General features: G+C 33.9%; 1 protein-coding gene across 4 annotated transcripts in view; it reads right to left on the bottom strand.

Annotated features, from left to right (window-relative positions):
• Window positions 1–17,515, bottom strand: part of NEK7 (NIMA related kinase 7) — a 122,472-nt gene that overhangs the window by 31,374 nt on the left and 73,583 nt on the right. For all 4 annotated transcript variants that reach the window (XM_081824952.1, XM_081824951.1, XM_081824950.1 and 1 more), the window contains 2 exons: window positions 7,134–7,242; window positions 6,133–6,240 (listed from right to left, as the gene is read on the bottom strand). In XM_081824952.1, the coding sequence (XP_081681078.1) occupies window positions 6,133–6,240; window positions 7,134–7,242 (217 nt within the window). The remainder of the gene's footprint in view (window positions 1–6,132; window positions 6,241–7,133; window positions 7,243–17,515) is intronic.

Genomic DNA, 17,515 nt, shown 5'->3' with positions numbered 1-17,515 from the left:
AAAAGCCACTTCCTTAGAAATATTAGCCAAAGTTGCCGGTAGACAGAATGGCTGTAAAGAAAGACCTCAATATTCTAGAGGTCTATTTCCTGTTTATTTCTGAATCTTGGAGCATCAAGAGCAGTCAAGTCCAGGAGAGAGGGCAAACTCTGCTCTCATATGTGAATTCCTAGACAATGTACAGAACAGAACAAGGTAATTGTAGACGGAAATAAAAACAACAAATAAAACATTAATAGAGTAGGAGAACATGCCACAAGGTACTGATATGGTGAAAAAATCAGTTTTGTTGGGAAAGTAAGCCCAGAGTAGGAAGCCACAGACCCACTCACTATCTCCTAGGTACAGTCCATTTACCTCTCTGTGCCTTAGTTCTTAGGACTCTAGAATGGGAATAATCCATACCCACAGCTCACATATCTCTGGAAGGGTCTTAGGGAATGGAAGGATTTGCAAATTGTACAGAACCACCATGCATGTTACTACCCACCTCCAGAAACACAGAGAACACTGTAAATGACTAATTTATGATAGATCAACTGACCTAATAACCAAACAGCAAGTCAGGAGAATGTCTAAAAGTAGGTAGAAAAAGGGGAATCTGTCTTTAAGTAAATGGAACAGCATGAAAACACTGTAGGGGTGCCTGGGTAGCTCAGTCAGTTAAGCATCTGCCTTCGGCTCAGGTCATGATCTCAGGGTCTTGGGATCAAGCCCACGGCGGGCTCCCTGCTCAGCAGGGAGTCTGCTTCTTCCTCTCCCTCTGCTCCTCTCCCCAGCTTATGCTCATGCACTCTCTCTCTCAAAATAAATAAATAAAATCATAAAAAAAAAAAAGAAAGCATTGTAAACACAGTGTTTTCCAAACTGCAGGTCATTACCAATTAATGAGCTGTAAAATAATTTAGTGGGTTGCAACTAGCATTATTTTCAGTAAAATAAAATAGAACAGACAATATAGTCATAATGTAAAAGCACTGTTACATGAAACTTTTGCTTCAATTATATATGGTTATGTTCCTGTGGGGTCACAATGCTGCTGGGTCATTGTCAAGAAGTGTAAAAGCCACTTACCTAGACTGTAAAGAAGTTTGAGCCAAGGGAGACAGATGTGTCCTGAATTAAATTTTAAGATATTGACATATATATATATAGACATATATAGAGAGAGAGACATATATATACATATATATATATATATATAGGATTTTCTAAGACACCTATAACATTTTTAAGGTTGACAATATAAAAAAAAAATGGCAAGATTCACAGGGATATACATAATCTTCCAATTAGTCTCCCTAGTAACACCCTCTGTCCAAATCAATACAAAAGGACTAAATGAAGATCTGACTTAACATAAATTCATGTACCAAAAAAAAAAGGAGGAGGGGGACAAAAACAAAGGAACTGTCTAGATCATAGATTACAGGCAGTGACAAACTTTCTGTTCTACGGGCTAATGAGTTCATGCGGTATCTCTGCTCAGTTTTGGGTAGCACATCCTAAGTAAGAGGCTCTCAGAGACAAAGGAAGGCAACCACCGGACACAGAAGAACCTGAAAACAGCAGACAATACTGGGCATGATTATCCTGAAGGAGACGAAAGAGGCTCATGGCTGCAGTCTTCACAGCATATCGTGTTGCTCTCCAACTACAGCCTTGCAGAAGCTCGCCACGGCACTTGGAATGAGATGTGAACTTTTCCCACATCTGCCTAAGACCCTTCCTTCACCCCGCTCCAGCAAACTTTCTACAGACAGAGCTGATCCTGTGTGTGCCCCTTTGTGTAAACTGCCCTTCAGTCAGCCTGAGACACTGTTCCCTAGGTCCTGTGTAGCTGGTTCTTCCGCATCCTGACCTCAGTTCAAACATCACCTCCTCACCGAGGTCTTATCTGACCATTGCCCCTTCTAACATAATTCTCCTCCTAGTCACGTTCTGTCACATGGCTAACAAATAAAAAAACGAAGACATAAGATGATTATCTATTCCCTCCCCCAACAAGGTAAGATCTATGAAGATGGCTGGTCTTGTTTGGGCTTGTTCCTGGTCCCTAGAATAGCACATGCATAAGAAAGGTACTAAAACTAACAGAACAATAAACAGTACATAAATTCCTTCTCCTTCTTCCCCTCTTCCTTTTTCTACATCCAACACCACCTTCATGTTCACCTAAGCAAATTAACAGCACATTACGGTGAACAAAAACACCCTTATGTTCATGTATTATTAGAGATAATTGTATTATTAGAGATTAGGACACAACATAGAATAGTTATTATCCACATTCTATTTTTATAAATTGGCAACTGAAAAGTCAGAAAAGTTAATAAATGGCTTGATCAAAGTCCTACAGTACAAAGGACATGTAAATCCAGATGTCTTCCATTTTCTCCAAAACATCATGCTATTTCTCACATTCAGAACAAAGCAAGAGGAAAAACATGGCTGGCACATGAGGGAGGGCTGTGTAGTCAATGGCAAAAATGGAAAGTAGAAGACCTCAAACTCTAGAGGACCCTGACTACTCAGCTAAGGACTTTGCATGATATTCTTTAGGCAACAGGGAACCATCAAGGATTTGGGGGAAAGTGACATAATCAGATGCTCTCTTTTAGGAAGATAACTCTGCTGGGAATATATACAGTTGATTTTTTAAAAATACTAGAAACAAGGGAGAATATTTTCCCAGTTTAAACATAAAGTCACTATGGATTAAGGAAGAGGGAACAGAAAAGAGAGAGACTGTGATTCAAAGTATGTGGTGGGAGCAGGGAGGGAGTAGAAGGAAAAGTGAAGGCCTCTGAGAATTTTTTTTCTATGCTGAGGATTTAAACATTGTTTGAACATCCAGCAACATCAGATTTTATATTTGTAATTTTTAAGCCTATTCCTTGTTGACATACTTTTAATTAAGAAAAATAGTTCTGAAAACACTACAAATGTGACCACCTGTACAACTTTATTCACTACAGAAAATGTGAGAACTACAGATTCTATTGCATGTTGATTTGTTATCATGAAATGAAATAATACAAATAAGTAATGCAAAATGAATAGACAATTGAAAAATTCAAAGGCTTGCCAATCTTTTAAGGATTGTTAAAAATACAAAAATTTTGGAGTATGGGTTCCTATTAGTGAATCAAAATAAGTAAAAACAGTATCCTTTACTTCATTTCTGAATAGTAATATATATTTTGGAAAAACGAAAATGTAAGTGTAAAATTGTAGCAAGGTGTTTTTAAAATCCTATTAATTTTTACCTTTTTGAACTAAATTCCTAAAAACATCTTCTTTACAAAGTTAAATGAAATTGGGCTCCAAGATCAACTTCATTTAATGTAAACTGAACTACATACAGATCTCACTTATTTGTAGTTTCATTAAAATTTAGACCTTCTCTGAGGATAGATAATTCATGCCCTAAGATATTATTCTTAGTAAAATCAGAAAACAAATCAACACAGAATAAAATCTATAATTTTATCATATTTTCTATAAGCAAAATAAATTTGTATAGGTGCCACATTTTCAATTGCTTTTTGTAACCAACTCTTAGAAGTAATCTTACAATTTGCTCTTAAAAATACATGACAATAACGTATGAGGGTAATAATTCTTTAAAAGTAACATAAGTCAACAAACATAGTCTATGTCAGGTTTTATATCCTTGTTATTTTATACATATTCTTGATTGGCAGACAATTTTTCCCAATCCTTCTCAATAGGTTTTCTATTGGGTCCACCTAGCCATGGTAGGCCAGAGTTCAATCTTTAATTCTTGATGTTCACTACAGTTTGCTTACTGAACTTCAGTTTCAGACCATCAAAATCTACACTTCGCAGAAAAGACAAGCAGGAATAAAAGAAATTTTCTTATTTTAAGAATTTTTTTTTTCAAAATAATATGGGAAAAAATACTTGTGAAAGAAATTATTTCTCTACCGATTCATCCATCACAGAAAGTGTCTCGTTGCCACTTCCTCACTGGCTGCGCTACAGGGAGTGTCTCAGAATGTTCTGTAATTATGTGCATCCCCGTTTATTTTATGTACCCACACACATATATACTTACATACATAACATAAAACCCACATGACCCTAAATAAACTGATTTAGATAAAACCTGATATTACAGAATTTCTTAATGAATTTACTCTCCATATCACATAATTTGGACTAACACATTACCTAAACTTGAGGACGCATGTTTGTCAACCCTGTTTAGAACTTTTGTACAGGGCAGTGGCAGGCAAGCTAAAGAAGTCCATTTCCAAAACCGTTACAATCTTAGTTTCATTTGCTGGATAATTCAGGTGACTACAATATGCTCAGAGTGACAGTCTGCAAAGCAGCATTTAAAAAAATACACGTGTGTGCATGAGCATGGGTATGTACAGATGTGTGTGTGTGTGTGTGTCTGTCAGTGTGACAGCATTTCTAGGTAAACAAGTGACAGAATGCTGTTAAGACATTCAGGTGAGTAACAAAGTGAAAACATGTTACTTTTACTGTGAGAAATGACAATGACATGGAATAGTCTACGTTTTCTTCATAGAAATCTATTATTCGCATTGTAAGAGTTGTAACTTCCAAATAAAGCTTGTGAAAGTGCTACTAAAATTTATGCATTTCTTAGAGAACTTCCTATCAAATCTTCTTAACCAGAAAAATTTGTAATGCTTTCTAAAAATAAATGTAAAGTGAAAGGGTAACAAGACAGTATTACTACTCAACATCAGTTGTAACTTTATTTTCTTAAAATAGTTGACAAAATTAAAACTCTGCAAAAAGGGTAAAGTATTGTCTTTCTATCACTCTTTAACCCAGGATCCAATATTTTGTCATTCAGCAAATAGTGATCAGGTGCCTACATAATGTGCCAGATACTGTTCTAGACAAAAAAAATTAAATGACAGGTTCAAGGTCACACAGAGTCTTACTTAACAAAGCCAGAAAAACTTAAAAAAGTCTAGTCAAGCAATTCAGAGGCTCATTTCACTACTGTACTATTTAGTGTAACTCACTTATTCTTCACCAGGCCATTTTAAAGTTTTTTATTTCACATTTAAACACAATTTTATAAAAAAAAAAAATTAATGGTTTTCAATGAAATTATGACACCAAAGATGGGGCACCATTAAAGTCAACTTATTTTTATCTTAATTCTTATTTTATTTTGGTTGTTACCGTTTCATCTGTTTTATATTTACAAGAAATGTGATTTCAAGAGTATTAAGAGAAGCTCTGTCACTCTCCTTAGGTTATTTGATTTAAAAATTATTTCTTCCTAGTAATTTCTATTGTTTGAAGTGGACAACTTTCCATCGTTAATATAATGTTGTAATAGCTACATTCAGTTCTATCTTATTTTTTTATTTTTTTAAGATTTTGTTTATTTATTTGACAGAGTGAGAGACAGCGAGAGAGGGAACACAAGCAGGAGGAGTGGGAGAGGGAGAAGCAGGCTTCCCACTGAGCAGGGAGCCTGATGCAGGGCTCGATCCCAGGACCCTGGGATCATGACCTGAGCCGAAGGCAGACGCTCAACGACTGAGCCACCCAGGTGCCCCTCAGTTCTATTTTAGATATAAGGGACACTGCCATATTATTAGTTCTAGAATGAATAAACTGCAGATATCTTCTATATAATTTAGGGGAATATTTTCCTCATTAGTTGTAGACCATCTTTAGGTTTTCCCCTCTGCAGTAATCACAACTATATGTGTTGTTTTAATAAATAAACATTTACAAATTTCTATGGTATTTTTAAATAGTCAGATGAAGTCCTCTTTCAAGATATGGTTTAATCATCATCATATCTCCATATTATCTCAATATTGTTAAATGAAGATTAGCATTTTTTTTTCCCCAAATGTCTACCTGCGGTCAAATTAAGAGAAGGAGCCAACTGTCAGGTGAATGGACACATTATGTCTACTAGAGAGCGATAGGGATCGACTCAGGATCTGATGATTTTAAAAATAGTTGTCTTTAGAATTAAGAGCTGGCATATAATTAGTACATCCTTTATGCTGTTTTTCACCACACACATACACACATGCACACATGCACGCACACACGCACGCACACAATAACTGAGTGAAATTATACTGTGTCTCTTACCTAAAGAATGTGCAGCTGTGGTTTTGGAGCTGAAAAACCGACCAAGCCCAAGATCCCCAAGTTTGACCACTCCAGTGGCTGTAATGAACACATTAGCTGGTTTTATATCTGTGAACAGATAAAGGAATCAGGTGAAAGATGATGTCAGCTTAGGTATTTTCAAGGGATTAAAATACTTTTCATGACAGAATTTAAAATCTATCTTAAAAATGAAAGAAAGTCAGTTTGAATTTTGACCCAATTGTTTTATTTTGAATAATTTTGATATATTATCCTCATTATTTCTGAGTTCTCAGTCCTCTGCTAGAGAAATAATCAATGCAGCATGATGGAGATTGCTACTAATTTTCATTTAAAATGCATTTTCAAATAAACTTTTGTGAAATTCAAAGCACAAAATAAATTTATGCCCGTTTATATCAACATTAAATATCTTATTCAACATTAATTTATTGATACATTTATATAAAATATAAAATCATAACTCTATTATGAACATAATTATTTATTTAGATGACCTTAGAAATCATAATTGCTTAAATAAACTGTATTGAAATTTTTCAGACCCCAAAATCGGAGGATCAATTCCTAAGTGATGTCATCTCTGCATGCTATGCCCAATTCTTTGATTGACAATCAAGAATATATTAAGAGCTAATGTTAAAAATTAAGAAACAAAGTGGCCCTAATATACGCTGTTCGTTTGAAAAAGGAATCTTCCTTACGCACATTCAATTGCCTTCCTGCCCCTTTTCTTTTTTTAAGCTACCAACATAATCAGTAAGATGCTCAGAAGAGGCAAGCAGAACAATAATTCTCATTCTTATTTAAAACAAGTAGGGCTTTAGTTAAAGGTTTTCATTCTAGTAAACGATAATTTGGAAATAAATTAGCTGAGAATGCATGATATATGCCATGACTGGAAAGTATTTATTCTTAAATTGCCTAATAACCTGCATCATTAAAACAACATTAGAAATTATTTGTGATTTTTATCCTACCTCTATGCATGACTCGTCGAGAATGCATGTGTTCCAAAGCACTGCAGAGTTGAACAAAGTACTTCCAAACAGTCCTTTCAGGAATTAGCCTCTTTTGTTTCTTAAAATGCTTTTTAAAAAATTAAAAATAGGAATTATTAGGAATTAAAATATCTTAAGACTAGATTCTGACATGCAAAATGCCTTAAGTCAGAAAAACATTTCCTTTTATCTATCTATTGCCAACTAAAAAGCATATGATTTCCCACAGTGAATGATTCCAAGAATTTTACCTGACATATTAGCTTAAATTTCTCACTATTATATCTGAAGTTAGCACACGCCATATAATTCTACATCTTTGTGATGTCCAATATTTCAAAAAATTAACATCTACGTAAAATAATATCCTATCCTAAAAGAATGATGTCAAATTTCATTTTAAGGAAACCCAGGATAAAATAGTCTGGAAACCTGAAGGTAATTATGTTCATTAAAAGACAATTCTTCTCCTGACAGAAGGTTTCACTATAGAATTCCTTTTAAATATTGAACCACCCTGGTGATTTGAAATATCAGTTAATTTATTAAAAATTTAAAAAAAGAGATTTATGTAAAAAGTTTTCATGAATATTTCTATTGCACATTATAAGAAATCTGTACTTTGAATGGATGAATCCAAACTTCATGGAAGAAAAACATTATAGGAAGGTCTGGGCAAAGAGCTGAGCACCAACAAACGAGTTGGGAAAGAGTGGGCCATCATGCATAAGACCGCAATCACCAAAGGAACTGCAAAACCAGAGGTATATATTTATGCCCATTTTCCTATATTACATTTGCTAGGAGAATATACTTCCTTCAAGAACAAAGTTCTTAGTTTCCTAAAATTTGTAAAGATTACATAAAAATTATTTTTCTAAAACTGCAATTGGTTTCCTATTTAACAATATTTATAAATGACCAACATGAAATACTACATTTAAACAAGTTTTTATGACATTTTCTGATAATTTTAACTTTTTAAATATACAAATAGTTATTAACAGATATCAACATTTAAATGGGTACTGTGGTGCATTTTTTTCTGGAAATGTTTTTGGAAGTTCAACTGATTCGATTTGTTATTGCAAATGGAGAAACTGTAATTCGGGTAACTCCAAAACAAGTTTCTCTGTCAATTTTTTACCCTTGTGACCAGTTGAGGGCAGGCTGAAAGGAAAAACAACACAGGGAAATCTGATGATATCCCTACTTCATACTTAGCAAAAGATTATATCCACTGTCTCATATGTACTCAATATACCAAAAGGATAAATCTTTAAGGAAAAGCCAATAACTTTAGGTTAATGTTTATTATAACACATACTATAGAAATGAACTTAGTAATTTCAATGGCTATTAACATCAGTAGCAAAAAGCAAATAACAATTAGATGACCAGGTAATTAAAAAGCAAAAAAGGGTATTACACAAATGCTGAAAACCTCCCATATCATGTTTTAATATTAAGTATTTTTAATTGCAGACTGTGTCAACATCACTTTTCATTCTAAGGGGGCCATGCTGCAAAATCAGTTCTATACACATAATTTTCTTACAGATTTGGAATGAGTCCAAATAAAGCCTGTCTATGTGCTCTCCCTGACGCTGGATTAGCATATCAGAAGACTGTTTGATGTCAACAGGAAGATGGGGACCAGGTTTCTTTTCATTCAAAAATAAATACACTGCATCATGTAAGCATCAGACCATGAAAGGAAAATTTTATGCTTTAATATAGATTCTGGAATCATCATAATCATAATTAATTTGGCAGCTTACTTTTTAAAGTCTCATTATTTAAAAAATAAATCACATATATAGGAAAAAGGCAAATGAAAAAAATGGCCCTCAAAATGCACATTAGGGAAAATGTTATCAGACCAAGATGGTCTGATCATTTTCACGTTTTTATATTCTTTGAGACTGTCTCTTTGAACAACAAATTGAAGATGAAGACAATAAATTGACATCAATATAATGCTACCTAGACAGAATGACCTGGCAAAAATGTGTGTCCAAATTAGTAACAGGTTTCTGAAGAATTATTTCATGAATTTGATTTGCTCATAAAAGAAATCAGAGGCAGTTTCATTATGTCACTGGTATCTCACAATATGTTTTATCTATTTCACCACATGCAGTTTTCCACCACTTCTTATGTGTAGGGTTTTTTTTGTTTTTTTTTTTTTTATCAAAACCAATACTTATGATGAGAAAAGCCTGTCTGTTCTGATGGTGGCACTGTTGGCCATCTCTTAAAAAGAGGATGAACAGAAAAAAGGCAATGAAAATTTGAATCCTCTCTACTACTGGTAAAATTTATATTAGCATTACAGGGCAGAAACTTCCATAATGCCAAAGTATTAAAAAAAAAATCTTTTCTTGAAATTTATTGTAATATACACATATCTGTTAATTCTTTAGTCAAATAGCATTACCGTTCAAAAATCCTACTTTTCTCTAAAAAAGACAGCCCTATATAACTATTTAGCACTAGATTAGGAAAAAAATCTAATGCCAACATAAATAAAAAATGCACATATATTTGTCATGTGGTAAGTTTTTAATAAAGCAAGAAATAATGTAGGCAAATTTTTTAAAGGTTAGTATCAATAAACATTTATGTGAAAAGGAAGATTGTACAATATGGCACTTTACTATATTTATGTTATAAAATAGAACTTCAAGTTTTTTTAACCTGAAAATAAAATATCTAAAAATTTACAAAGAGGCAGAAATTGGTACTCAGGTATACCTGATCACTTAGAATTAACTTTTATTTAGTCTTTTTTAAAAAATAGGCTAGTCTTTTCACTACACAAAGCTTCAAATACTGTTTACTTAAAAACCTATTTACTATCTACATCAACATCATTCAAGTAAACACTGAACATTATTCAAATTCAAGAAACAGATGTATCAAATAGCTAGTCAATGTACATATAAAACATCAGAATGTATTATATTCTCACTTAAGTGTAAGGTGAAATTCAGCATACCTGGTAAAATACAGCCACACTGTCACTTAAGCGATGTATATACGTATGTATTAATATAAAAGAGGACAGCTAAGGCAAGTTGCTTCCATTTGAAGATGCCGGAAAACAGTCATACCTTTTAAAAAAAAAAATCATCTAACCTCCTCCTCCAAATTAAATACCCAAGACCAAATCCAATTATATAGTGGACAACTCAGTATTTAAGGACCAGTTTTTGGACTGAACTAGATCACTTGGTTCCTGCACTCTAGATCATCACTCCAAATGGAACATATATATTACTTATTTCTTACTTCTAAGTAACATACACATTTCTTATTTCTAAGTTTTGCAATTCTAACATTCCTCCTCAAGAAATTTTGGGAAAAGCTTCAATGATATTGCCTATAATAAACTCATCCACAGAGAAAAAAACAAAAAATTGTATTACTGTTTTATTTAAAAAAATTAATTTCCATGGTGTTTCAAAATATTTTTTGGTATGTTATTCAGACCAAACACCTAGAACAAGCAGGGCTGGCTTCATAAGCATGCAGCCTGCGTGGTCACACAGGGCACTATGTTTAGCTTAATGCTCTGTTGTTGCCATCCTGAAATTCTCAACAATTTTACAATGAAGGACCCACAGTTATGTAGCTGGTCCTGGGAACAATATACACAGAATCTTTTAGAAATGTACTGCTGTAGTTAAAACAAAGACAAAAAGCAGCAAATGTGATCCCCAGTATGCAAGGCATTCCTGAAGAAGATTAGGAAAAAAGATAATTAAATAATGAGAAATTACGAAGTAATAAGAGAACTAGAATTAAAAGCACCCGCTCCATCTCTTCCAAGTATCTAACAAGAGGAAGTAAATAATTTATGTTAAATATAAGGGCATATTTCCTGCTTAGGAATGTTGTCAGATGTTTAATGTGCCACTAACACAATCTAGTTTATCACCTTTTATAAAGACCTGATTATGAGCCTTGACATAACTGGTTGTGTTACCTTGAGCATGTCACTTAACCTTGGTAGACCGCAGTTTCCTCTCTATATTGAACAGAGTTTGGAGATGAGCTATAAGGTCCCCAGTGCCTCCAAAATAGAATCTATGGTTCTACAATCTCAAGTACAAATAAAACTTACAACTTAAGAAATGCCTACTTGGCACATTTTCACACATAAAGATAATGCTACTTTACTGGTATGTCCTATCCTTTAAATCCCCAGTTAGTAAAAACAAAGCGAATAATAATAGTAATACCTCAGAGATCCCCATAGGTCCAGTTAATACTATAAATGATCTTCACATGAGATGACAGGTAGTTAGAGAAACTTGCAATAGGTCAAACATTTATCATCAGAAGGGATGTTATGTTCCCAAACATATCTCTGTAATTATAATGCATTTTCATAAGACTACATTTTGCAGTGGTTGTTTCAGAGAAATTCAATGCACAGAGACTGGGTGATGGAAAGGATGGGATGCTTCTGAAAGTGTAACTGATGGTTCTAAGTGCGATTTGTATTATATATTAATCTTTCTGCAGAAACATTTTTCTTCTGAAGGTATAAGGAGGTCTCAACAGACTAAATCTCACAAATACTTGCTATACACAATTTTGAGAATATATAAATGTGCAAAATAGTTATGTCTCAATTAGAATTTTGGTTTTGTAATACTAATTTGCAGGATGTGAATATTTTCACTCTTGGCACTCTGAATAAAATTCAGCAACCTGAAGTCACTCTAGAAGGTGTGATGTGGAATGGGACTGGCAGCCATGAGACCACTGAAAATACTTATCACTGGCATCTGAGTTTATCCACTTTGATAAAATATTTCCCATGCAAGCTTCACTTGTCTTTTTCCTTTCATGTAATGTTGGATAACCCACTAAGAGTATTCAGCTGTTTCTGGATTATAATTTAATAGAATATCAATATAATCTATTCATTCCCCCATATCAAAATTATATGGGTTATTGAGGAAGCTGAAATATGTTTCATCTTAGGGTAAGAAGGGTAAAGATTTTTCTCTGAGCAATTAAGCCTTGGGGAAAAAAACCCTTAAGTTATTTAGCAAACAAGAAAAATAAGCTCATATAAAGTCACAATGTTTTTCCCCCAGAGAAGTTGCCTTCAGAACATTAGCACATTGATATTGAGGAAACTTAGGACATTAAAAAAATCAATAAAAAATAGATGAATGCATCAGAATTACTACAAGGAATAATTCCTGCATTGCTGTCACATGGATAATTTTTAAGAGAAGCTTCCATGTTATTAAAACTAATAGAGAAGATACTTGGAAATCTTTAAGATGTCTTCTCTGCTGCATCAGAGTACTAGAGACAGAAAGAGTGAGACACAAAAGCAGAAAGTTAATCTTCAGGAAGACACAAGGTCACAAAGATAAACGGAAACATTTGCCGCTTTAATACATTCTTTCTGGTTCTGTTTTACGAGACATTGGTAAGATAGTTGGAAAGATATTTCAATATTCTTAATGGACAAGGGAAACACAGCAGAACAATAATGAGACAGTAAAAGTCTCTTGGCAGAAATCCATTTAGGGGAAAAAAAAAAAAGGACAGGAGTCTGTGTATCTCATTTTTACTTAACTGTTACAGCTCTCCCAGTACTACTGCTCGTGATATTATAGGATTTTTAAAGGCAGCTTTAGATCAGTATTACCTTAAAATGTAAAGAGCAAGACATCCTTTGAAAATTATCTTCTAATTATCCCAAGTTCAAAAGTTATACATCACCTTTAGTTATGCTCACAGAATTACATAATGGCCATTAGGATATATAATTTTTAATTTACTAAAATCCCTAAGTTCTATACTACTTTACTATTAAGCTACTTAAGTATCAAAGAAAACCCAGGTGATATTTTATCAGTAACACTGCTTTTATACAAATAATTCTGTATAACACACCTACGCATATATACCAATATAGACATAAATCTATATGGATACACAAACATATGGTTGTTCATGCAATATGAGTAGGTAACTATGTACATATACATATGTATATAATATTCAATTCTGTATGGATTTTTGTCAGATAGTGCCACTGATTTGTAACCTTAAACTTCCAAATAATTCTAAGGTCATAACATAGACAACAATCTTATACAAAAGACTCAGAGGGAAACAGCCCACATTTGGAATCACTGGCAATTCTCATAGTTGCCTGGCTTGGATGATACATTTTATGCCAGATGCTGAAATGGAAAGTGTAGGTGTCCTTGTAAACTATAAATCAGAGTTATCCAAGATAGATGGTACTACTGGGAAGATTTTATTGCTTTAAGGATTCAAAGGTCAAAAGTGTAAAAGACATTTCAAAATGATTTTATTTCCAGTCTAGCCTCTAAATTTGGGTAAGTAAAAATAAAAATGTGTCTGCAAATGTAAAATACAACCACATCAAAAAGGTGAACAAGATTTATAAGTTCTAATATTTGGAGATAATAATTATCTTTAAAACACTGTTAATATTTTAGTTAATATATCAAAGCCTGTGGTATGCAGAACTGTAGGACAAACTTCACCCCCCAAAATCCCCAAGTTCTATATATAATTCCCTCCCTTTATGTGTAAGTTGGGTTGTGAATATGATGAATTATCATTCCTCTATCATGTTGTCTTATATGGCAGGAAGGATTTTGCTGATGTAATTAAGGCTCCAAATCAGCTGCTTTTGGGTTAACCAAAAAGGAGACTATCCAGGGTAGGCGTGGCCTAACCTGGTAAGCCCTTCAAAAAAGTTAAGAGATTCAAAGCCAGAGAGACTTGACTGCTGGCCTCAAGGTAACAAACTGCAAGGCTATGGAGAGGGCCATGTGGCAGGGAACAGCAGGAGACCTCTAGGACCCAAGGACTGTCCCCAGCTGATAACCACAAAGACAGTAGGGACTTAACTCATGTAACTGCAAGGACCTGAATGCTTCTAGCCAACCAGCAAACAAGGAAGAAAATCGTATCCTCAGATGAAATCACAGCCCCAGCTGGCACCTTCATTTCAGTCTTCTAAGAACTTGAGCAGAGAACCCACTAACTAGTATGTGAACTCACTGACCCATACAAACGGTGAGATAATAAATTCGTGTTGTTTTAAGTTGTGAACTTTGTGATAATTAGCAATAAAAGAAAAATACAATGTGCATTTCTAAACACAATAAAAAATCAACATATAAAATTAACTTTATGTGTAAAGGAAAGGAGTCTTAAGGTTTCTCCAAATTTAAAGGGAATGCCATACAAGGGGTAACAATGCAGAAAATACAAGTTGCATATTAAAGAAGACAGCATATATCTAAATATATTAAGAAAAGATAGCCTAGATCAGGAACAAGACAAAGATGCCCACTCTCACCACTCCTATTCAACATCGTAGAAATCCTGGCCAGAGCAATCAGACAAGAGAAAGAAATAAAAGGTATCAGAATTGGAAAGGAAGGAAGAAGTAAAATTGTCTCTATTTGTAGATGATATGATTTTATATACACAGAAAATCCTAAAGACACAACCAAAAAAACATTAATTCTAATCAATGAATTCAGTAAAGTTACAGGAAACAAAATTAATGTACAAAAATCAATAGTGTTTCTATATACTGACAATAAGTTATCTGAAAAAGAAATAAAGAAAATGATCCTATAGCACCAAAACCAATAAAGTACTTAGGAACAAACTTAATCAAGGAGTTTTCTACTCTAAAAATGGTAAGACATTGATGAAAGAAATCAAAGGAGGCACTAAAACAAATGGAAAAGTATCCTGTGTTCAGAGTGGGAAGAATTTTAAATTGTTAAAATGTCAATACTACCATAAGCCATCTAGAGATTCAAGGCAATCCCTATCAGGATTCCAATGGCATTTTTTTTTTTATGGAAAGAAAAAATAATTCTAAAACTTGTATAGAACCACAAAAGACCCCAAATAGCAAAAGCCAAAGCAATCCTAAGAAAGAATAACAAAGTGGCAGAGGCATCATACTTCTTGACTTCAAGCTATACTATAAAGCTATAGTAATCAAAACAGTATGGTAACCTGCGTTGGTGGTATAGTGGTGAGCATAGCAGCCTTCCAAAACAGTATGGTACTGTCATAAAAACAAACAGATCAATGAAGCAGAATTGACAGCCCAGAAATAAACCCAAGCATGTACAGTCAACTAAATACTGGACAAGGGAGCTAAAAATACTCAATGGAGAAAAAATAGTCAGTCTCCTCAATAAATGGTGCTGAGAAAAGTGGATATTCACATGTAAAAGAATGAAACTAGAATGAAACCATTAAAACCATGAAACTCCTTAAAAAGAAAAAAAATAGGAACAAACCTTGACATGGGTCTTGACAGCAATTGTTTTGACACCTAAAGCGTAAGCAGCAACAACAAAATAAACAAGGGTCACCATATTAAACTAAAAAGCTTCAGAAGAAATCATCAACAAAGCAAAAAGGCAACCTATGGAATGGGAAAAAAAAAACTGCAAACCATACACCTGAGAAGGCATTAATATCCAAAATATATAAAGAATATATCTCAATAGCAAATAGTAATAATAATAACAATAATAATAATGATGCAAGTAAAAAATGGGCAAAGACCTAAATAGACATTTGCCAAAGAAAATACATGAATGGCCAACAGGTACATGAAAAGATGCTCAACAACACTAGTCATTAGAGAAATGCAAATCAAAATCACAATGAGATATTGCCTCATGCCTGTCAGAATGGCCATCATCAAAAAAACAAAAGATAACAAATGCTGGCATGGAACTCTTGTACAGTGTCAGTGGGACTGTAAACTGGTACAACCACTATGGAAAACAGTAAGGAGGATCCCTAAAAAATTAAAAATGGGACTACCATATGATCCAGCAATTTCACTTCCAGGAATATATCCACAAGAAATGAAAACACTAGCTCAAAAAGATATCTGGCACCCCTATGTTCACAGCAGCATTATTTACAATACCCAAGACATGGAAACCACATAAATGACCACTGACAGATGAATGAAAAAAAGAAGTTGTCATGTATATATATATATACACACACACACATACAATAGAACATTATTCAGCCATTAAAAAAAAACAAGGAAAACCTATCATTTGCAATAACAGGGATAAATCTTGAGGGCATTATAAGCTAGACAGAGAAAGGCAAACGTTGTGCTGTATAATTTTACTTATATGTGGAATTTAACACACACATACAGACTCATAAAAAAAGGTCAGATTTGTGGTCTCCAGAGACAGAGGGTGGGCAGAGGGGGGATTGGAGGAAGGTGGTCAGAGGTTACAACATAAATAAGTACTAGGATGGAATGTACAACATGATGACTCCAAATAATACTACTGAATGGAAAGTTGTTATAAGAGTAAATCCTAAGAGTTGTCATCATAAGACTTTTTATTGTATCTTTGAGATGACAGACACTAAACTTATTGTGGTAATCATTTCACAATATAACCATAATACTGTTCACCTTACACTTACAGTAATGTATGTTAATTATATCTCAATAAAACTAGGGGGAAAAAAGAGCCTTAACTTATTATTTGGAATTGTGCCAAACTCTTGACACAAAATAGATATCCATTTAAATCAGTAATCCATATTTCACTAAAAAAAGTTTCCAAGTATAATGTTGACCTACTTTTTAGCCAGTGTGCTGTGGTATGAAAATCTTTTGGCAGATAGCAAACTTCTACGTTTCCCCCTAAGAGATTTATTACATTGGGTTATATTGTATTTTATTGACATTTTAGCAGAATAAAAGTTTTTACAAATATAATGTTAAAGATATGCACTTTTTTCTTTTGTCTCAAACTGACTTTTTAAGAGGTAATTATAAATATAAGAAATTGTAAATAGTTCAATGAATAAACTATACATTAGAAAAATGGGCTATGAACGACAGATGTTGGCAGGGATGCGGAGAAAGGGGAACCCTCCTACACTGTTGGTGAGAATGCAAGCTGGTGCAGCCACTCTGGAAAACAGTATGGAGGTTCCTCAAAAAGTTGAAAATAGAGCTACCATATGATCCAGCAACTGCACTACTGGGTATTTACCCCAAAGATACAAATGTAGGAATCTGAAGGGGTACATGCACCCCGATGTTTATAGCAGCAATGTCCACAATAGCCAAACTGCGGAAAGAGCCAAGATGTCCATCGACAGATGAATGGATAGAGAAGAAATGAGATCTTGCCATTTGCAACGACGTGGGTGGAACTGGAGGGTATTATGCTGAGCGAAATAAGTCAATCAGAGAAAGACATATATCATATGACCTCACTGATATGAGGAATTCTTAATCTCAGGAAACAAAGTGAGGGTTG

Source organism: Leptonychotes weddellii, chromosome 6 (assembly GCF_054177405.1).
Source record: "Leptonychotes weddellii isolate Sample4059 chromosome 6, ASM5417740v2, whole genome shotgun sequence".
NCBI lineage: Eukaryota > Metazoa > Chordata > Mammalia > Carnivora > Phocidae > Leptonychotes > Leptonychotes weddellii.
The sequence above is the reverse complement of the archived record's forward strand: the minus strand, read 5'-3'. Positions and strand labels throughout refer to the sequence as shown.